Here is a 22,819-nt window from a genome sequence, read left to right on the forward strand (position 1 = left end):
TTTCCTGATATCCAACCTAGACCTCTCCTGGCCCAACTTGAGGCCATTTCCCCTTGTCCTGTCACCAGTGAGAAGAGACCAACCCCGCTCTCACTGCAATCACCTTTCAGGTATTTGAAGAGAGCAATGAGGTCTGCCCTCAGCCTCCTCTTCCCCAGACTAAACAGCCCCAGTTCCTGTAGTCTCTCCTCATAGTGCATTTTCTCCAGGCCTTTCACCAGCCTTGTTGCCCTTCTTTGGACCGGCTCCAGCACCTCAATGTCTTTTCTATATTGAAGTGCCCAAAACTGAACACAGTACGCCAGGTGGGGCCTCACCAATGCTGAGTACAGGGGCAGGATGAGTTCCCTAGTCTTGCTCACCACACTATTCCTGATACAAGCCGGGATGCTGTTGGCCTTCTTGGCCACCTGGGCACACTGCTGGCTCATATTCAGCTGACTGTCCATCAGCACACCAAGGTTCTTTTCCGTCAGGCAGCTTTCCAGCCACTCTTCCCCAAGCCTGTAGGATTGCCTGGGGTTGTTGTGACTCTTGAGGAAAGCTGTTGGATGGAAAAGTGAAGCACAGAGCCTTGAGTCCATGCTGCTGGGTCTAGGTTGGCTGTGACTAGCCTGATAGTTCTACCATCTGCACTCACACTTCAGTTGCCTCGTAAGCTGGACTGTAGGTTATTTATCTCCCAGTGGTTTTGTACAAGTCACCTGAAATGTTCTTTGGGAAACCTGCTTCCTGATATTCTCCAAAGACTGCGCTGAGGGCCTACAATACATGTAGGTGTGCAGGATCCAAAATACGCTCAGCTGGGACTGTTAATAGCTTCCTAGAAGCTACCAGTGGAAAACGTTTCAGGCCATTCAATACTTTGTCATGCATAGGCACACTAACACTTTCTTGATGTAGCTTTATGTCGTATAAGTCTTTCCTTGTGCTTTTCTTACTGCCAGAAAACTCCAGAATAGTTAGTTTAAGTCTCTCTTCATTTTAAAATGAGTGTGTTACTCCTATTTGAATTCTTTTGTACCACTTTTCAAAAGTCTTCTCACATAATTCATGTCAAATGTTTGCAAATTTCTCATCTATAGTCATTGCTTTGCCAAGCTTTTAACTCTTTTGTATTAATTCTCTTAGGTCTGTGATCACTTAGCTGTTCTTTTTGAAAACTTCTCAATTTGTCATTGTGAATACATCTCAGGGAAAGGTATTGGCGCTTAGCTAAGTTCATAGCACACACAAGTTCTCCAGGTGTATTTCTTTCCTTCTTCCCCCTTCTAACCTCAGTTTCTTTTGTCCAAGTGGAAAATGACTAATATGTGTGAGTCATAAAGCAACTAATTCAGCCCTACAGCGTAAGAATAATTCTACTGCATGTGAACAAATCCTGTGTACATCTTACGTACATCATGTCTGATTTTTCAAGAGAGTTCAATTCCCTTTATGCTATGAACTTGGTTTGTATGCAGACAGCAAATGAGGTACATCTCCAAAACAGAGGATTTACTGTGCATAGGAGCTTTATCAGAAAATATGTTCAAAAATATGGCTGCCCTAAGACTGAGAACTGACCTAATTCCAACCATATGGACTGTATCACTTGAAGCAGTGACTTTACTAACACTCAGTGGTATACTGTGAGGGGGGGCAGAGTATTAAGTCTAACCTAGGAGTAAGAACACTTCAGTATAGTCCTGCAAATGGATGCATTTTTTTTCCTTCTAGCTCCGTATTCTTGAGAGTGATTGTACTGGGAAGTTCTCAGAACTAAAGAGACGGAGCACGTGAAGTGATGTGCAGTAGCATGGATAGTTTTTCTGCAAGGATTGTTAAGCGCACCCGTCTCCAGCAACGCCCCTTTCAGTGCTTTCATGAGATGCCCGCAAACCCACCCTGGCCTCCTTCAGGCACACTCAGAACTGAGGTTAAGGGAAGCAGGTAGAGGTTTGGAAAATGGCATATTGCTTCTCATATGGCACAAACAATCTACTACAAACACCATGTTATGAACACAGATACCCAATCTGGGCTGTTTGTGTCATGACTGGTGTGACAAACCCTTGATCTGGTGGGTTAACTCCTGCTAGCTTCTGTGTGAACTTGCAAGCAGCAGAAGACATGGGGATGTTTGTTCTGCAGGGACAGAAAATAGTTGCTTGATCTAGCCAGCTAGCTGCCCTCTCTCTCCACTGGTAAGGCAGGTCCCCGCTCAAGTTCCAGAACACTGGTTGGATGAACATTCACTATCCCCAACAGGAGTTGGCTGCATTTAACATGGAACTTGCCAGATCAGCTGCCATCTGAGCAGCAGGTTACAAATGTGTGCGGCTTGAGGGAAAGGTTACACAGGGGTGAGCTTTCTCCCTGGCATGGCTGCAGGAAAGAAGCTCTGCTTAGGATGACACTTGCCATCAGTGCAATAGGGTGGAAAGTGGAGTGGCAATGAAGAAAGTAGATGATTAGTATACTGAGCCAGGACTACACCTGCTCTTTTGTAGGATGAGGTGGTAAGTGGAAACACTGAAGGCATTTCATTCTCACAGCTCATTTTTTTTATAATTTTAAGTGTACAATGTTCAGAATATATCCAGAAGTTAACAGCTGAAATGCATGCTGTTTCCTTTCTGCAGCATGATTAATGTTATTCTGTCCTGCTGTTCTTCCAGTAAAATCACATTACATCACAACATTGACACATAAGTAGATTTCCAACTCTCCTTCAGCAGCAGCATCAGTTTTTAATCCACATGTGGAGTTCAGAAGCCACAGAAATAAGCCCTTTATGTTTCATGATTGCTTCATGCATTGGTTCATGAATCAGGCAATTCAGAAATGTACCATGATGTCTGAAAAACCACAGCAACCTTCAAAGAAATTCCTCCTGAAGAGACAGCTAAGGAATGTATTTAAAGCATCTTGAGAATAAAAGATCCTGAGCAGAGCCTGGCTGAAAAATAGAAGAGCTGCTGTGACAGTTGGCTCTCACAGTCCTGTGGGTATCTAGCCTGTCTTACCTCCCCAGAATGCAGGTGGTGCTGTGCTTGTCCAAATGTGAAGAGGAGTCTTCTCTTGTATGACCCTTCATCTAAGTGCCACATCAAGCTCTCTGGCTGTGCTGAGGCTGCAGCCTTCTCTGCGCTCAGTTGCTCTCCTGTAGGAAACCCTGGAGTTCCCCAGGCTTTGATCAGTTCTGCCACTGTGGTTGCTCACAAAGAAAGATGCCAGTGATTGCTCTCTGTGAATCGTTTTTCTTGAGGCTTGCCAGCTATTACCTATCACAACTGGAGACTGATCCTTTGGGTTTGGTTTGTAAGAGAACTGCTTACTGCAGTATTGTGTTTTTTTAAGACTATCTGGCATTTAACTAAAGTTAGCACACCTGACTAAAACAGGCACTTTTGGCTAATAGGATTTAGAGTGACCTGATAACTGATGCAGCAGGAGACTTGTAGACTGATTCCTTTTGCCAGCAGCAAAGAGAGCCTGGCATAGAATGTGATCCTCCAACTGAGAAGAGTCATGTTCTATGAGTGCTGCAGAGTGAGCACCTATCCAGACAGCTTTTCCCAGGTATAAAGTACCAAAGACAGGTTTCTGTCATCACTCCTCTTCTCAATATCCTGTTAAGCTTCTTTTTTGGTTGCTGTTCTGCCTGCATGCATTTAAATCCTTTTATGCTTAATCTGTATTCACAGTGTATTAGGGAAATAGCATTTTAGATTTGGTTAATATAAAAACCTTGACCCTCTGGAGAAGTGAGTGTAAAAGAGACACAGGTCACACTGAAATGAGCTTGGGTCTCGTCCAATTGCCAAAGAAAACTCACAGCAGCCATGCTGTATAATTGTCATTCCACATGAACAGTGATTTTTTTTTTATTACTGGAGCTCTAGGCCAGGAGGAATGAACAGCAGAAGGACTTGGACATATTGGCAGAACTGTGTGCATGCCTGGGGCTGTGGGACATAAGTGAATACTGCCATAATATGACTGAAGTGCCTTGACAAGGATCTATAGGAAGCATGCTGTCCTTCGTACCTATAGTTGAGATAATGCTTCCTGCACTACTACAAGCATTATTCAGAGAATATTCTGTGAGCTGTTTTATGCTCTTTCCTTCTACCTCTGTGGGCCCAAGATTCTAGATTTTGATTTAGAAAAATGCAGTAGGGGAAACTGGAACTCTTTTGAAGTTGCTGAGCATTTGCACCTGGCCTTATAGGGCTAAGATTTTACTCATGGATTTCCTGAAATGACGTTCTCTAGCTTCTCCTGTAGCTCTGTTGTTCGTGCTCTCATCTTTCACATCTGGATCAATACATGTCAGAAAATAGTGCCAAGGTACCATTTTGACACTCCCTGGCCGATCTCCTGCATCAATCAGCTGTTCTGTTTAATGCTGGCTTTTGGCTTGAGTCTAAACAGCACAGATGATTTTTTCTGGTGTTTGATATATGACTGACCGGTGCATTCATGACTATTCACACTCTGCTGCATGTTTTCCTGAAGTTGCCTAGGTAAGGTAACAGCAGGGCCGTGCTGTGGGCGGTCTTGTCTCCAGTCTCAGGGGAACTGGTTAGGTTGGGCTGCTCAGTACAGGGATGCTGGAAAGAATCTGATGATGCCATGGAAAATAATGGTCTGAGATAGGGCAGATAAAGAGAGAGTTAATGATAAAAACTGTGATGCTCTAGTATGATATTTATTGGAGGTTGAAGTTAGTGGGATATGGATGGTTCTCTCCTTTCTGGAAACCCATGTTTCTAGTGGCAGTTTCCAAGAACTCATGTTCTGAAAAGTCAAAGGGTGGCATTATCTACAAGTATTGGACTGTCTGCTTCTTCATATCAAACCTAACAGAAGCATAGCAATATAATGAAGCCTCTTTAGTTTCTTATCTACATATATGGAATATGGTTCACTGTCCTAATAAGACTTTCACTTCTATCTCTGAGGAGTAAAGATGAATAAAGTGGATAACATAACAACTGACTCAGAGCATCTCCCAGAATCTCAGCTATCTCACCGGACGTTTAGATCTCTGAAGTAAACCAACCATGAAATCAGGGATGGCTTGAATAAAAACTGGAAAATTCCAAATTCTACTTCATCAGGGACCTGCATTAAAAGATCTTAACTGATACACTGCAAAATGCAAACGGGAAGAAGCTCCTCTCTGGGTTTGAATTTGATTCTTGGGCTGTCTCCTGCCTTTCTGAAGCAGCTGCAGTCTGGTTTGCCTTCGTCCTTGCCTCTCTTCCCTTCTGAGCTGTTGTTTGTCTTGGTTTGTGATGGAAGTAAGACAGAATGCTCCAAGTCCTTCTGTATAGGCTTTACAGCATGATTTTGCAGGCAGCATGCAATGCAGACATGAATCACAAGTCCCTTTAAGATCCTGCTGAATTCAATCCCCTAGCTCTTTCATCTGGCTCAGAACAGGCTGCAATTTTTTATTTTTTTTTTTAAATCTAAGAAATAGCCAATTTACTCAAGAGATGAGTATTTGCTGACTGTTGCTGCTATTCTTATGCTCTTATATATTCTTATGCTCAGAACTGCAAAGCCTTTGGAAAATGAGGCTGGCTCGTGCTTGTGTCTACAAACTGGGTTTCAAGTCTGGCTTGGATTCTCTATTCCAGCTCAGCAAGTGACTGACATGTTCACTTCAGCACAGCTTCCTCCTGAGACAAGCTGTGGGTTGTGCCCCAGTGCCGTGAAGTGGTTGCTGCATGTTCAGTCGCTCACTGGAGGCACATTCTGCAGTACCCTGGAGATAGGGGTGAGCTGAGGACAGCAGCAATGATTCAGAGCTGCTTTGCATTTTGGTCTTGATAATAGTTCACTGCAAATAAAAATCTTTAGTATTATCTAAGATGCAAATCAGATCCCACTTCAATAAAATCCCTGCATTATTAAGGTTACTTGAAAGAAAACACTAAACAAGTATAGCTTTTGCTTGGTTGAAATTCACGTATGGCTGAGGTTGTCACAGTTCTGTCCATAATTATTCAATAAAAGGTTTTGTACTAAAGAACACAGTATTTAAATACAGGAAAGTCTGTGTTATGGCTGTAATCTTTCAGCGCCTGTTATCAGCAGAGAAATACTTCTGTTCCTCTCCCTTCCCTTGGTAGAGCCCCCTCACTAGCTGTCCTGCCATCTGCAGCCTGTCTCAGCTCCCTTGGCTGGGCAGAGGTTGTTCTGGGGCTATGGCCCTGCTGGGAACAAGAATGGTGCAGGCAGGTGGGGGACGGGAAGGGCTTGTGACATGACAGTGCTCTTCTCATATGAGGGAGTTGTGTTTAGTGCATTATTTTTCCTGTTTGTTTGCTTATTTGTTTGGATGCAACATGGACTTTAACGAGGAAGAAGGGAAAACTGTATTTGAAAGTGGCTTTCAATTTAAATTCTTTGTTTGAAATATATAAGCCAGATCCAGCCTGGCCTCTGCAGATAGCTCTGACTAGCTAATATGCAAGAGTGTTTCTGATTTGAAAAAAAAAAAAAAACTTCCTTTTAGTTACTCCTGTAAGCAAAGCAGCTTGTGTGACCTGGGTGTGTTGTGCTTGTATTGTTGCTGTAAGCCAATAGCTCAGCCTGAGGGAGAAGGTAACCTACTTACCTTACCCTCTGGAGGCAGTTACAGCTGCAGAAACCGGTGTTTCTCTGAATCTTACTGAGGCTGAGAGCCGGAAGCATTAACCCATGAGACTGGGAGATGAAAGAACTGAACTGAGGGCTCTGCCCATGTGAAGTGGCCTTGGGCTCCTCAGCAGTTGTGGCTGGTGTCACATGGGTTCCTCCCATATGCATCTCCTTCCACAGTTGGAGCAGGGGTATCCCTCCTGCAGTGGGCAGGGAGACCGGTCTGTGGAGAAAGGCAGCAGAAGATAAGGGGACATCCATCCCTAAACACCAAGCATACTGCTCAAGAAGAGAACTCGCTGTTCATGTCTCATCTCAGCTAGCAGATACTGAGGACTGCTTGATCTAGCTCAGTTGTATCCAAAACCAAGAGTTTGCATAATTCAGTGATGAGATAAATGGAGGTTATATAAGGGTTGAAGAGAGGAGTGGAAAGGCGTCCAGCTTGGGTCAGGTGCTGGCATCCTGCACTAATACATCATCTATGATACCAAAACTCAAAGAACAAGAAGCATTATAGGACTTTCTGGAAGGAAAGGAAGCTGCTGTACTGCCAGAGGCAAGAACGCTGGGGGGCACAGTGTAAGGTATCAATACTGACCAACCCCACATCAAGTCAGGCTGGGATCTGCACTTTACACATCAAAGCTACTGTGTTTTTCCAGAGTAGCAGTTGTCGTGCAGAAAGCATTTCCAGGTGATTTACAGAGTTACTGCATTCAAGACAGTAAACAAAAATACATAAGAAAGCAGAGTACAGGAGGTAGATGGAGTGTGCCAGACCTCTGGCTGCCTGAGAGCAGAGGATTCTGCTCATCACGTGGCATCTCCATGTCGCCAGGCACCAGGGATGCTGCAGATCGTTCTGGCTCCACCAAAAGTTGCTACCTGACCCGTATGAGAATTTTCACTTAATGAACCTGTCTCATCATCATACAGAGAGACGAGTGAACGCCACTTACTTCCCTTGCAGTCCTTGATTACAATAGGAATTGGGTTGCTTAGATTTACTAGAGATGTGTTTTCACTACATGCTAGCTGTAAGTGAACTGTAAACACACCAGGCACTGGCAATTTCCATTCATTGCCTGAAAACATCATTTCTGCAGCAGCACAGCTCTGCAGCTAACCTAATAAATACTTGTGCTGAGCAGGGCTCATTATCTCCAGTGCAGCACTGCCCTGGCATGGCTGTACAGCTTCCCACTCCAAACAAGCCCCAGCTAAGCTAATTCTGGATGTCTGCACTGTCCTTCACGGTGTGGTGGAAACAGGCCCTGAGCAGTGCTGGCGGAGTGGTGCATGCGTGCTGTGGTGCTCCCCTGCTCTATACTTAATGGGGAAGAGCTGGACTCCAAAGCAACAGTCACTTAACAGCTCCTCTAGAAAATTTGTCTTGGAGCTGTGTGAAGTTGTGGTTGCCTTGCTCCTACTTTTGGAGCAGCCAGACCTTTGTCTCTTCTGAAACAGTGCTTGATAGTGTAAGGTGCCTCTGAGCAAAATGCTGACTGGTATGGTCAGTACTCCTTTTTTCAATGAAGCAGTTACTGATGATGTAGATAACTACTAAGTGGTGCTTCTCTGACATACCGGAGAAATGGATTTGCCTCCAAGGTCTGGTTGCCTAAACAAACCTGCTTAAAACTTGCAGAAGATGTTGGGAAGTGATGTAAAATAGTGTGCAGAAAATATTTGGGAATGCTTTAACTCAAGCTGTTCAAGATCTTGAAGATAAGAACAAGTAAATCTGAACAAAAAAATAGTTAGCTATTTAAATGAGGAGAGAGATGAATGATCATGTCCTGTAGGAGCCAGGTTTATGAAGGTTCAGGTCTGCTTGTATCTTAATATAGGAAAATGCCTTATATGGCAAGGATTAGATGAACATGTTTTGGAGAAGTAATCCCAGTCAGCTGTATAAACACAGTGCCCACTTCTGTTGCTCTATAAAGAGACACAATTTGTCTCAGAAAAATTACAAAAATACTTCTTCAGAGAAGTTGCCTTGAGGAAGGGAGATGGAGATATGCCCTAGGGCAAGACTGTGTGTTTCTTTCCTGCTAATAATTCCAAATGTGACTTTTTTTCTTACTGTAGTACTGGATAAATGAATACACCTCCACCTTGGGCATTGGTGTCTTCCACTCTGGCATTGAGATCTACGGCAGAGGTATGAAGTATTTCCTTTCATTATCTGCAGTACATGGAAAAGAAACTGTGTGGCTGGTCTGATATGGAAAAGAATCCAAAATTTATAGCTTTTGGCAAGGGATGTTTTGAGCAGTGAAAAACTCTGCCAGTTCTGTTTTAATCTGTTGTGTAGTCCAGCTACAACTTGTGCAGTTCTGCCATAAACCAAGAAACTCTTCTGACCTTTAGTGTGTAATTCCAGACTCTATAGCTTGTGCAGGCATGTAGCAAGATAGCAGGAAGGACCAATCAAATTGGAAGGACCTGCTGTGAAGGAAGGGAAAGACTGGGGCTGGGGAAGAGAGATGGATCACTAGCTGTATTGAAACCTATATAAGGAAAGCTTGTGCTAATTCTGTGTCAGGGTAAACCAGCTTTGTGGTAGTTCTTTATGAATGTCTATGGTCTGTAAGTTTGGAAGGAAAAAATATTTTGCAAGAACTTTTCCAAATGGTTTGAAGCTGAGTAGAGCACCCAAGGGATGTGGTCATGGTGTCTGTGAGAAGAGATGTAGCACAGTGAAGCCAAAGGACAGGACAGCATCACAGACTTTCCGTTTCCCCCTTCAGACAGTGTTAAATGGGAGTGACTGGAATTATCTCACTCATGGTATTTTTAGCTAGTGCCATGTAGTAGATAAAATGCTGGGGGTGCTGTGTTCTGTCTCAAGCACAGCAGCTTTCATAGGCCATGTGAGATGGCCCATATATCAAGAAGAGGCCTCCAGGCTCAACACACATGCTAAGGCAGTAGAGTGTAATCAGCTTGGGCTTTTTCTGCAAAGAGTTCCTCATAGCTGGCTGCAAATCCCTCTGGAAGAAGAGGACAGATTTCTTCCTACTCTAGAAAAGGCTTTTCCTAGCTTGGTATCGCTGCTGACAGCCTCTTGTAATATTTCCAGATGCCTCTGCCACACAACTTTATACTGAGAGGAAGCCACCTGGTCAGGCACAAAGATATGGACCTGGAGAGCTTGTCTGGCATTGAGAAGTAGATTAGCAGTGCTAGATACTAATTAGCGGTGCAACCAGTAGAATTAGCATTGATGGACCCTGCTCTGGCGCTGAGGCTGTGAGGGTATCCTCAGGCTGCTAGGTAACTGGGCAGAGAAAATGTCTTTCAGAGGCTGGCTGAAGCTGATTTTGGCAAGGGCCCAGCCCCTGGTGCTGATGCTGAGCTTTGCAGACAGCTGCCATCCTGACACAGAGTTCATTCAATTACTCACAGTCTGTCTGTTTTCTTTCCTTGTCAGAGTTTGCCTATGGAGGGCATCCCTATCCTTTCAGTGGGATTTTCGAGATCACACCTGGCAGTGCGGTAGAGCTTGGCGAGACCTTTAAATTCAAGTAAGGGCCCTTTTTTACATCTTTTTTCCCTGCTAGTAGCTGCTTCTGCAGGGAGAGCAGGGAGGTCCTTTCCTCTGAGTCCCCATCTCCTCTCTCATTAGCACTCTTACTGCCTCCTTTACATGATCCTTGTTCAAAGTGAGCTCTGTAGGGGTCTTGATGGCAGATAAAACGGTGTACACCAAATGAGGAGTGGTGCTCAAGTGTATTTAGCAGGGTTTAAAAGTACAGTTATAAATCAATGTAGTTCTCTCTTCCCATTTTCTTTGCTTTCTGTGCTCCCAGTTTTACCTGTCAGCAAGAAAGGGAGTTACCGTGTTATGCAGAGCCAGTACATGGGGAAATAAAAAACTTTTTATGAGCGTCACCTAGTTATGGATATTGCAGAAATCATCTCTTGTGTTTATAGCTACACTGTCACAAAAGACAGACCAGCTACTAGAGGAGTCTGGGAGGATGCTTCATTAAGGTATTGTTCAAGGTCCTCAGGCTTTGGGGCTGTGGTTCAAGGAACTGCCCACAGAAGATGAGACTTGACTTTCACAGTCTGCGAGTTTACACTGGGGGATGCTGGGGACTTTAGAAGAACAAGCACTATTGAGTGAATACTGAGAGAAGCAATGTGTTCCCACATAAAGCTCTATCTGCTCCTTGCTGGCCCACACCATGGAAAACCTCTCCATCATGGGAAAACAGTCTTCTCTGTCCTACTGCAATTTTCTGCTGAGGAGCTATGGACATAGGGGGAAACAAGCAGACCTCAAGAGCTGAGATAGCCTTAGTGGTGAGCAGAAGGCTCAGGGGACTGCTTCTGTGCTGTAATATCCTCAAGTTTATCCAAAAAGCAGATTAGCATGCCGTTTTGCTAATAAGAATCTAATAAGAATATTTTGCTAGTAAGTCTGATAGCCCCAGATACGCCTGCCCACAACTTATGCCTGGAATTATTGTGAATGCCTTATCGTTTCCCTTTCCCTGGTGACATATCACTCTCTTCATTGTAGCTTTCCATGTTTCCTGTTGTGTTTTGTTTTTACTAGAGAATCCATTGCACTGGGCACCACAGACTTCACAGAAGAGGATGTGGATAAGATTATGGAAGAGCTGGGCAAAGAGTACAAAGGCAACGCATACCACCTGATGCACAAGAACTGTAATCATTTCTCTGCTGCTTTGGCTGAGGTGGGCACAGCTATTTTCTTTCTCTCTTTATTTTGTTTTTCTATTTCAGATCTGTAGTAGTGCTTACAGAAGGGGAAATAGGATCAGAACATCCTGCCAAGTCAGAGCCAAGAGTCAAATCTCCTGTCTCAGCCCTTAATATTTTTGAAAGCCTGTTGGTGTTCAAAAAGAGAGGGTTAGGAGGTAGAGATGCAGCAGGTTTATTACTGGTTTGGTTTAAACTGCCTATAAAACTTGGACTGCCTGCACTGAAGCTCATTGAATAGACTGCTGAGCAGAAATTGCAAAGACAAACCTGGCCAGCGCTCAAACTTGTATCATTTTAATAGCAAGAGTGTAAACAACCCTCCGTGATCTGAAAGCGAATAAAAATGGCGTAAGTGTTCTGCTAACAAAATGTTGCAGTATTCAAGAAGTGAGCGTTCCATTTTTTTCTTTAGCGTGCACTATTTAGAATGCATTCTTTTTTAAAAAGAAAAAAATCAATTTTTTCTCAGACTTCTTTGACAATTACACATTTCCACTTTGCCAAAAACACTGAACTGTAACAGAGCTGTTATTTCTATTCAGAGAGAACTGAAGCACAGAGAAGTGCAAATTTATCCCTTATTTCTGTTAATTTGGGATATTCCATTCTTCAGTTGACCAAGATCTTACAATTCTGAGGGAAAGTTGCCTTTCCTCCATCCCCAGCTGAGATATTCAAAGCTGATGTTTCATTAAAGTGTGTGTATTCAGCACTTGGTAAATCTGAATTCAGGATCTTGACCCAGTGCCAGAAAAGAAATGAGAAGCAGAAGATGCAAGTGACCTTCTATCCAAAAACAAGACCATGTTTCTGTGTTTTCTGCAGGCATTGTATGGCAAAGACAAGGGTAGAATCTTTTTCTTACCAACAGAGTTCAATTGCTTTAACTGTGAAACTTTCATTTCTATTTCTGGCATCCCCATCCTCACTCACTGCACATCTCTTACTTTCGTCATCATGTAGGGCAAGAGTCCAATAATTTCTTTTGTTACAAGTGACCGTTCGTCCCCAAGCAAGGCCCACCATGGATCCTGAGTGAGATGAGTCTGTAAAGTAAAAAAAACCAACAAACAACAACAACAAAACATGTATGATTTTTTTTTTTTTTGAGAAAATCTCTAATGAATCTGAGAACGAGCAATTAATTTATGAGGGACTCACGTACACTCTTAGGAAAAACAGTTCTTTATTGGTTTCACCTTTGCTAATTATAGGAAGGGAAAATGACATGAGTCCGTTCAGTAAATGCTGTCATGTTAAAATAAGCAGGAAGAAATTGTATCGGTACAAACAGAATGAGTTTCAAGCAGTACAGTGATAAATCAATGAGTTAGCTGAACTACTGTTTTGGAATCAAATCATTAAATTACAACAGAAAGCTTACAGATTACTAAAACAAAATGCAAACTTGAATATTTTGAAGGAAACCTAGGAGAAAGCTGTATGATTATTAATGAAAGCTAAAAAAAGCTTTACGTGAAATAAGGCCATTGCTTATTATATACTTTGACATATAAAAATTCTGTCTCGTGTCCAAGCCACAAACTCAAAGCTCTTTTTCCTTGATTATGCTGGAACACATCAGCAAACCTTTTACTGCCTTTTCCTTATCCAACCTTTAAAATGTAAGTCAAACAAGACAGACGTTAATAGAAAACTACTAGCATATTTTAAGTTTAAGATTTCTAGTGAAGGCGAAGTAAACCTTCAGTGAACACCTTTGCAGGAGTGGAATTTAGGGTTAGGTTTTCCTACATTCACTTTCTTAGTGGATTAAGCGTACCCATATGCGTGGACTTGTTGCTGCCCCATAACACACTCAGATAATAAAACAAAAGCCTAAATAGCTAGTTCTGACACTTCTCCCATCCTCTTCATTACTCATATGGGATAGGTAAATCAAGGTGGGAAATCCATCTAAAATATTAACAGCATAATCTAACCACCACAGAACTCAAAAGGTCAATTTAATAAATCCTTCATAGGGAAGCAGGATTATTTCGCTGCTGTTGCTCTTCACATATGTTTGGGCTCATTACCCTTCTCTAAACTATTAAAAATGCAAAAATAGAGGAGGTGCACTTCAGGCCCAGGAGGAGCAGGCCCTGGATAGTCTCTAGCATCAAGGTACAGAAAATGGGCCCCCAAAACCTTAAATAGCCAGTGTTAAAACACTAAGATGTCAAAGCCATTGAATGTGTCTCAGTCAGCAATACTAGAAATACATGTGGCTGCCTTATGGCAAATGTCTTCATCCTTTCTTACAAGCGCACTCATTTGACAATCACTGTTTTGGAACTACGTGAGAGCGAAGTGGTGTAGCTTGTCTCAGAATGATTCTGACCACATGGTCGAAGACTGCTTGAAATTTGATGAGACAGAAGCTCTCGGAACTAAAAGCAATTGAAGTTTCTATTCTCATTTCCCAACATCTGAATGCTTGCTTAACTTTGCAGCCTTAGTGCTTTCTTTTATTTTTGTAATCCCCATTAAATAAAACCACAGAACAAAACAAAAAACCAACCAGCTACACGTAGAGTTCCAAGGCAGAGCCTTCAGCTGGTAAAGGTGAGCAGAATGCATTAACTGTATGACAAGTAGCTCTCAAGACTGTGGAAGTGCGTCACCACAGAATGTAGAAAAGAGAACTCAGATCTGTGCTCTAAACCTGTGCTGAGACTACTCTTGGTGTTTGTATTGTCCTTTCATACTCTCCTTCTGCGAAGGAGTAATAATAATACTAATTAGCATTTATTTATGCACAGCTACATTATGTGGCAGTTAAAAGCAGAAAATGGGAACAAGTATTCAAAGAATTAAAAGAAAGGATGTTAGAAGCTTTGTGTGGCAGAATAAATCTGCCTGGGGCGTAAGCAGTGTGGTAAGTTCAGGAGAAGGCTATTCTGAGCCTCCTGACTAATGCCAGGCAAGTCACATCCCTGCTTTGTGCATGAGTATCCTATCTTACACACCAGATTACTTCTTCCTTTGAAAAATACTTTGAAATCTTTTGATGAAAGCTGCCTTATCTGCCAAGGTGAATTAGCTGGCTTGTGTCTTGTACTGCTCTGTATCAGAAAGCCAAGTGGGAGCTAGAACTTGATAGCTGTATGGTGATGTGTGAGTTAATGCATTCGCACAAGTATGTCTGGCAGGCCCAAGGATTTGGCTGTATGGCCATGTACTGGATAGCCTTATTTGGTCTTTCTAATTTCCTCCCTTGGCTGTGGGCTTGCTAATTAGTATCCATACAGATATTTCCGTGGTGGTTGAGCCGCAGGCTTGGAAGATCCCATCTGGTCACCTGAACTGAGGGCAGCTGCAGCCACATGCCCTGCTGGCCAAGGCCTTGATTCTGTAGAGGAGATGGAAGGGCAGGTATAAGGCTGACGTTTCCTGGCAGCTTTCTTGGAGAGTGAAACAGTGAACTTGCGTGATCGAGATTCTTCTCCTATGGATTTTTTGAGAAATACTTTATCATCAGGGAACTTTAGGATACTTCAGAAGTGAAGAACTGCCCGAGAATGTAGACCTCTGCCTATTAAGTGCTGCACACCATCTTCACTTCAGTTCTGAATGAAGTCCGGCTGTAATGAAGTGCAGAACTTCCTAGTGGGTAGTCATGAGGGAGAAACTAGAAGCACTCCCTGAGCACGTGCCCCACTTCAATTTCAGGCAGCTGATACACACCACTGGATACCGTTTTGTCGTTTCCCTTCATCCTCACAATCTGTCAGTGTGGGAAGGTGAGGGAGCTTGATCTAATTAGTGAAAATCTAGTTAGTGTTGTCTCAGCCACACTGACTGCTACGTGATCCTGTAGTACCCATTTTTATAAAACCACTTAAGCAAATTATTTGTGGGTTACAATGAAGAGGTTCATCAAACTGGGATAAGGAGTTTGTCTACATGGAGCTCGTTCATTTCATGCTGCTTATGTTGACGGTGGCCAAAATCAAGTAGTATCAGCACCATGATCTCTGAGGAAACTCATCAGGAGGAGGGGCAATCCTGGGGGGCTTATGCCTGCAGTTTCTCCAGAGGAAAATCAGTTGGCCACCAATAGCAGAGCCCAAGTTTCCTGTGATGTTCTGAGCTTCCATGCCTTGCTGCATGTTGGTATTACGGGTGCTTCAGGTAGGGGATGCTGCATGCATGCAGCAAGGATTTTAGCATTCTGATAATGTTGTGTGTGTGTGGATTAAGTTAGGGCGATTTCAAAATTGGGTGAAGTCCTTCTGTTTGATCATCTGTTTGTTAGTCGCTGTGCTCCTGACAATCCCAACTATACATGCAAATGGCCCTCCAAGGAACAGAATAATATTTATGTTCTTTTTGAGTTGCCCTGGCTGATGAAGGAGGTTATTTAAGCTCTCACAGATGGAAAAAAAAAAATTGGCTATTAAACATTAGAAAAACCCTTTAAAATAAAAAAGACAAAAATAATTTGATCTTTCCATATTTTGATTTGTTGAATTTCCTGGTTTTCGGAATGAGGACATGTGATATAGCAAAAGGATAAATGTTGCAAATTGCAGTAACGCAAACATAAAGGAAGAAGAACTCATCTGTGCTTTCAGCAAAAAGCCAAACTCAAAGTAATTGCTGTCTTTACAGACAGCTCCCCTGCAAGAACTTACGGGTTTGAGGTCCCAGCCATACCATTGCTTTGCAGGAGCACTTGTCACTGCGGCCTGGGGAAACAAGGAAAAATGCTACGAATAATGTGCTTGAGGTGCCGAGAAAGAGATGCAATTGTGCTATCATCAAGCCTATTCTTGAGTAGGTGCATGCAGACATAGGGATCTATGAAACTGCTGCCAGAGGGCTCTTTTCAGTGCAGCGTGGCTTGTGATTACCCTGCAACTCTTCAGTACAATTTGGACTTGTGGAAGGCAAATGGATAGCTGGCACAGCTTGTACCTCCAGACTCATGTAGAAAAGTTGACTGCCAGTGGATAAAATGGGGGGCAAATAAGTACAAGCCCTATTCATTTGTAGGCACATGGTGAGTATGCAGTGCCTGAGGACAGCTGCCTGAGAACACAGCATTAACCGAAGGACCAGACGGAGCATGAGTGCTTTCTCCTTCCAGGTTCTTCAGTCTGGTGGTATTCCTCAGTACTGAGGGTAAGGACACCATGTCACTGCAAGTTAAAGATTCTGAAAAAGTTTCTGCTGCTTAACCCATTCACAAACAAGATGACTCATTTGACTTCCCACCAGCAATTTCCTGTGCTTCTGAATCTTCCTATCTTAGATAAGCTATAGAGCTCCATTCTTACCCGAGTGACAACAGTTGCTACAGCATGTCTCAGAAAAGGGCAAACCAACATGGGAAGGGAGAAAAACACCTTTGAATCAGTACCAGAATGGGAAGATAAGTGGAATGACTCAAGGAAACCACTCCTCCTCCCTTCCTCAGTGAGATTACTGCCAAGAAACTGGAATGGTTGCTGTTTAAATAAATTGTTTATCACCTTGCTGTTGGCCACATGATAAAAAATTATCAGAGAAGCGAGGCTTTTGTGATCATCAGGAAAAATAACACCTTTTATTCCCCAACAGTCAGTGGTGGGACAGCAATAATGTCAGTGGGTCTTCTGAGCCCTTTTGGCAAGATCTGAAGTTGCTGCTCATCAAAAGAAATGGATTGAGAGACACTGATTTGATTCACCTTAAAGATTGTTGATGTTGAAACTTTACCTGAGGGCAGCAAAGATGGCAAGTTTTATTTTTTTATCATGTCTCCTCTCACTCTTCTTGAAAGAGGAATAATTTTTTGTGATTTATATGTATACCAGAACAAGTCAAAACACTGTATTTTGTAGCAGCTTCCCAGCTTGAAATTATTTATCTGTCTTGCAAATGCTCTAAAATTATTCTTAAAAAAAAAACCAAAACAATAAAACTTAGGAGAAGGCTGAGTCTATCAGCAGGACCAGTTTGGATTTCTAAGAGCATTTTCAGAGAATCATAAACCTGGAATAAACTTGGCTTAGAAGAACTTGAATGAGCTGGTACGAGTTCCACTGGAGTCAACGTAATCAGAATTTGGCTCCATGACTTGAGAGATGGTGAAGCAGAGTTAAACATCTGAGAGAGTGGTCAGACTCTGGAATGGGCTGCCCAGGAAGGCGGTGGAGTCACTGTCCCTGCAAGTGTTCAAAAAATTTGTAGATGTGGTACTAAGGAACATTGTTTAGTGGGGCAACATTGGTGGTAGGTGGATGGCTGGACTAGATGATCGTAGAATCATCTTTCCCAATCATAATGATTCTATGATTTCACGATCCCTATTTGCTTCCTAAATAATGACCCAGAGAAAGGTATTAAAATTGACTAGAACCAATATCGAAATTAGCATGCCAGGCTAACTTCCATATGTAGTCATCCTTCAGAAGGTTCTTTAGGGTCAAACTGATATCTCTTTATCCACCTTCCTCTTATTCCCACTGATCTTTTTCACGCCTTTACTCCTTTAAATACCAATGGATCTATTTCATTATTGCTCAGTATTTATTCATCCATAGGATTGGATCCAAGGGGCAGTGCTCAGAGGTGCCATCTAGGAAAATGGCTAAAAGTTGAACTAATTGTTAGAGCTGAACTAAGATATCTGGAATAAGCACTCAACAAAAGTGGAGCCTTTTAAGAATAATCTGACAGTTTATTAAAACTTCTCCTACATAAAGTTTTGTGGATTCTAGCAGAGCTGGTGAGACACTCATCCTCATGTAAACACAAGCTTCCTGGATAGAGAAAAGGTCATTGGGGTGTGAGAGCAAGTTGGTCTACATATTTATTTACCTTTTCTCCACCATTCCAACAAAAACTCTCCTGAATATCAGCCATGAGATGTTCTGGAGCTGGATGTCCCTCAGTCTCTTCTATGGGAACTGTTCTATTTTAATTGTTAATATAAACAGATAGAAAACACATTCTAGGAGGCAAACAGACAGGCCTGAATCAGAATGAGTGTGCTTATGGTTTTAGAAGCTCATTTTGAAGTTGTAGGATTTGTAGAAATCTCCAGAGAGAAAAATACTTGGGGGAACTTGGGGTCTTGTTCTTGAGCAGAAGAGGCCTTCAAAAATAGTCTTGGTGAGCTTGGCCTATTCTTTGACATAGGAGTGGAAGAGAATCTCCTGGGCATCTGAGGTTGTTTAGGTCAGCATTGGAAAATTCTCTAGAATCCTTGATAGGCCTGGCTACTATTGGGTGAGAATTATGGACCCTGTCAGAATCAAACATTTTGCAGTCAGAATCTTACTGATGCAGCACCGCAACGTTCCCCTGGGAGTTAAACAGCTCCCCCTCTCCTGAAGTCAGCAGGACTCTCAGTTCAGTTGACAAGGATGTTCTCCAAATGATAATACTCTGAAGGTTAACTGATGGAGTCTCCATGGTGAATCCTGCAAGTGAGGATTCAAGCAGGCATCTGGCCCGCCTACTGTTGGTGCTGACACTACAGTATGAGTATTAAATCTCCATGTCAGGTTGGATGGACGCACTTGGTAAAGCAACGCAAACTGAATCTCCCTGCGGAGGCTGTGGGGCTGAGTTGAAGGGACAAGAGATGATGGCCAGCACATACTCCTTTCTCTCTAGCTAGTCACTTGCCCTTTTTCAGCTAAGGCAGAACTGACAGCGTATAACAAACTTGCATCAGAATCTTGCTTCCCTTAAAGTAGTTTGACTTTCAGAAAATTTGCTGAGAAAGGCAAGTTTGCTGAGTCAAGGACCAAACGAGGGCAACTCTTTAATCATAATGAATAATTCAACCCCAAAGCTTTCCAGGTCCATCCCCAGACACACATGAGCTCTTGTAACGTTATTAAAACTAGGAAGCTTTCCTTAACCTGAAAGCTCAAAGAGAAGGGATTAAACATCAGAGAAGGGAACTTCAGAAGGCATTTGTGTCACAGTCAAAAGCAACAGAAGCTTCTATAAACCGTTCTGCAGCAGATCCTAAGTTGCCAAGTAATACCCATGTTTTTTTCCCTTAGTCAGTTAACAGTTGCTAAAAAGTCGCCTCTGTTGTGAGGAGGAGATGTGTGTTTTCTTGTGCAAATGCATACATGCTAGGCTGTTAATGGCGGAGGATGGAGCACTTGAGACAGACAGGAAAGAGGGACAGAAATGAACAAACCATCCAACCATAAGCAACCACAGGGTATGAAAGAACATAAATAAACCTTTGTTTCGAGGCACCTGAGCCAGTCCTCACACAAGCTGATGAAAAGACATGCTTTATTTTAGTAGTCTTTGAATGTTGCTTGTTCTATAAGGAACAGGAAGTGTTTTGTTTTCTGTTTTTAAAACACCGCATACGTCTGGAATAATTTTACTAATAAAGACATCCTGCACTCGTAAATTATCCTCATGGTTTCAGATGGATGTTGTTTTTCTCTCAATACTGCCTGTAAATATGCATGAATTTGATAGTGAACTGCTACACTGCATGCCAGATGTGCTAATTCATTCTGTAGTGACAAAATGACATTTCTAAGGGTAGTTTGTGTATTAGTTGAAATTTTTGAAGTATATGGGGAGTCCTTGGAATGAAGGCTACAATAAAAGTATAGTTTTTTTTTTCCTTCATTAACCTTTCTAGCCTTGCTACCCTGAACGAGTGCTCTATCCCAGTGAAAATGGTTAACAGAATAAATCTGATATGCACCTTCCAGGTCTCTCAGTAATTCCTTTTCCTCCATCTACCTACTTGTGCAGGAGAATAGTATGGGTTGGCAAATAATTTGAAACAGAAATCAAACTCTCAAAATGTCAAGTTCTTAGGACATCATTTCATTTTTTTGAAAATGGTCTGATTTTACTCCATGTGCCTCTGCAATTATTTTAGGTTTTCTCTTTAAAGCAATCTATCTAGCCAAAAATATTAAATGTGAAGATATTTTAAGAGTGAATTTGTAGAGAAAAATGGAAAAAAAACCAAAAAGCCACAACTGCCACCAACAAAGAAAACCAATACACCAAAACCAAAACATTTTATTCTCCCTGGGACTGGTATAAATGTGGATGTTTTGCACCATCTACTTTGCCTTATTGTTTTATTTTTCCAGCAGTCTTTCCAAACCAAAAGCTCTGTGGCATTTCTGTTATAATTAAGGATAAAATCTTAGAACTAAGTTAATTCATACCCTCTGGGGTGTTCATCTGTAGCCACAACATCATGGAGCCTTTGAGCATGAGTGTGTGTACAAATGCTGAGGATATGTCTCCTTTTCACAAATGAAGATGGCAAGGAAAAACCATGTCCTTTTCACCACTGCCTGTTGATGAATGAAAAGCATCAGAAATGTAAATGAACTGTCTAAGTGTGTTGATAGGCTTTTGAAACTGGAAGCTTTTGCTTAGGAGTCCTGCCAACACTGCCAGACAAAGTCTTTCCCTGTTCCTATGGCTTCCTGTATCCTCTGTACTCATTGCATTGCCATCCTCAGTAATCTGCTGCTGTGCTGTGTTAAGAAAGAAGGCTTCAGACTGAGATGGAAATGCAGGATTTTCTTGGTTACCTATTCAGGAAAAAGGATGCTATTAATGTCCATTACTCCATGGATGTGGATTGGCCTAGTCATGTCCAACACACACTTTGTGTGTGTATGCACATATATATTTATGGATGTTATAACATATGGATGATCATACTGGGCAACAGCTGTTCTCAGCTGCTGGTCTTGAAACAGCACCTGATAGGAAAAGTGTTCCCATCCACACCGTCGTGATAATACAAATAAATTGCAGTTGTTCACTGTTTTGGTATGCAAGTTGTTATTTTAAATATCAATAACAGGCCCAGACTTAATTACGCTCAGAATTCCTGAAATGTCAACCATTATAAGGCTACTTGCTGCCTACCTTATCATCTTGCTGGCTGTGCTTAGATTTGGTGGTTGCAAGGACTTTGATGCTCAGAGGGCATTTGGCCATGCTGCATTGTTGATACACAGCTAATCAGTGATGCCACTCATAATTTTGCTCTGAATGTGGTCCATCAAGATGTCATGTAGTCAGATTTGCAGTGCAGAGCTAGAGGTGTATTCCCTGCTGAGATACTTGTTTCCTTAGTTCTGTGAGCGCTGGGCAAAGGCATTCGTATGCATTGGGTTGTTTTTTTCCACGCATCTTGAAGTACTAATTTGATTGAATTGCTGTTTCTCTCTTTTTATGCATGTTCTCTGGCTGTCCTAGCAGAGCATACAAGCTTTGCCTGAGTAGATGTACTGGTTTGTATCTAATGCCTTATTCTGAAATTCAGCAAACCATCATCTTTGCTATATTGTTTAGGCCTCGTAGAAGCCAACTCATGCTAACACTGGAAAGATTCCCCTTAGACTCCACAGACTTTGCTCCTAAAAGTGCTGTGGGATGCATGTTGAATTCCTTGGGTGCCAGTAAAACCCTTTGCATTCTGTAAGACATGTCAAGGGGAATACTGTAGAGCAGCTCAATGGATATGTGCCCTACATGGATGCTACCTCATTTTCAGCAAGGCTGCTAAAGTGGAAGTGGCAGTGCATGGCTTAGCAGATGTTCAGTGCTGAACTCTCAGAGGCTCAGTCTGATGATAAGAATTGAAATAATTAGCATGCATTTTTTTAAGAATGTAATGTTGCCTCTGGACATCTGGATTTTCACAGATTGGGGCATTACATGGTGCCTTTGGGAGGGCTCACTTAAAAAATATTCCTTGACTTATACCATGGGTGTCCAATGTTTTGACTTGCCTGGGCCACACTGAGTGAAGAGGAATTATCTTGAGATGCATATAAAATATATAATATAGTTAACATATGTAAATAACAGAACTTTTTTAATTTTTTTTTTTAATTTAAATGTGAAAAACAGGGAGCAACAAAAGCATAAAATTAGTGAGATATGTGACCTTGTATTTATGAAAATGCTTCATCACTGTCTGGTTCAATGCCACTGGCTGCAATTCTTAGTGAGTTCTCAAGGTGCTTGTCAGAAATGTTTGATGAAATATGACTCTTCCTGTGATTCATCCTTGAAAGCAGTTGTTTACAAATGTATGTACTGCCAAGAACCGATGACATGTATAAAGCGTGATTGTGAAGCGTGGGATATTTTTTGTCTTTCAAGATAGATCTTATAAAAGCCTAGTAAAGAGACATGATCAAATTCTTCTTAGAACTGAATGTCTGATTGCAACTCTATACATTCCATTTGAAAATGTGTAGATAATGTATGTCAAATAAAAATGGAGTTGTGAATATGAAAAAAAAAGATTTTTTTTTTTGAAATCTGAAACCCATTCTCAAATTCTTTTATCAAAACTGAAAGCAAGACTGCATATTTTATGCTATTCACAGGACTGTGTTTAGCCAACGCATAAAAATGCATGAAATTATTTGCCATAACTTGAGCTTGCCATAATTTAAGTTCCATTTTG

General features: G+C 42.0%; 1 protein-coding gene across 2 annotated transcripts in view; it reads left to right on the top strand.

Annotated features, from left to right (window-relative positions):
• LOC110401750 (desumoylating isopeptidase 2-like) overlaps positions 1 to 22,819 on the top strand; it is a 57,774-nt gene that overhangs the window by 26,649 nt on the left and 8,306 nt on the right. The window contains exons 2-5 of one of the 2 annotated variants that reach the window (XM_021403175.1): positions 8,737 to 8,809; positions 10,082 to 10,175; positions 10,585 to 10,644; positions 11,216 to 11,357. In XM_021403175.1, coding sequence (XP_021258850.1) covers positions 8,737 to 8,809; positions 10,082 to 10,175; positions 10,585 to 10,644; positions 11,216 to 11,357 — 369 coding nt within the window. The remainder of the gene's footprint in view (positions 1 to 8,736; positions 8,810 to 10,081; positions 10,176 to 10,584; positions 10,645 to 11,215; positions 11,358 to 22,819) is intronic. The other variant, XM_021403176.1, reaches the window with a different exon arrangement.

This window comes from Numida meleagris, chromosome 6, assembly GCF_002078875.1.
Source record: "Numida meleagris isolate 19003 breed g44 Domestic line chromosome 6, NumMel1.0, whole genome shotgun sequence".
NCBI classification, from domain to species: Eukaryota; Metazoa; Chordata; class Aves; order Galliformes; family Numididae; genus Numida; species Numida meleagris.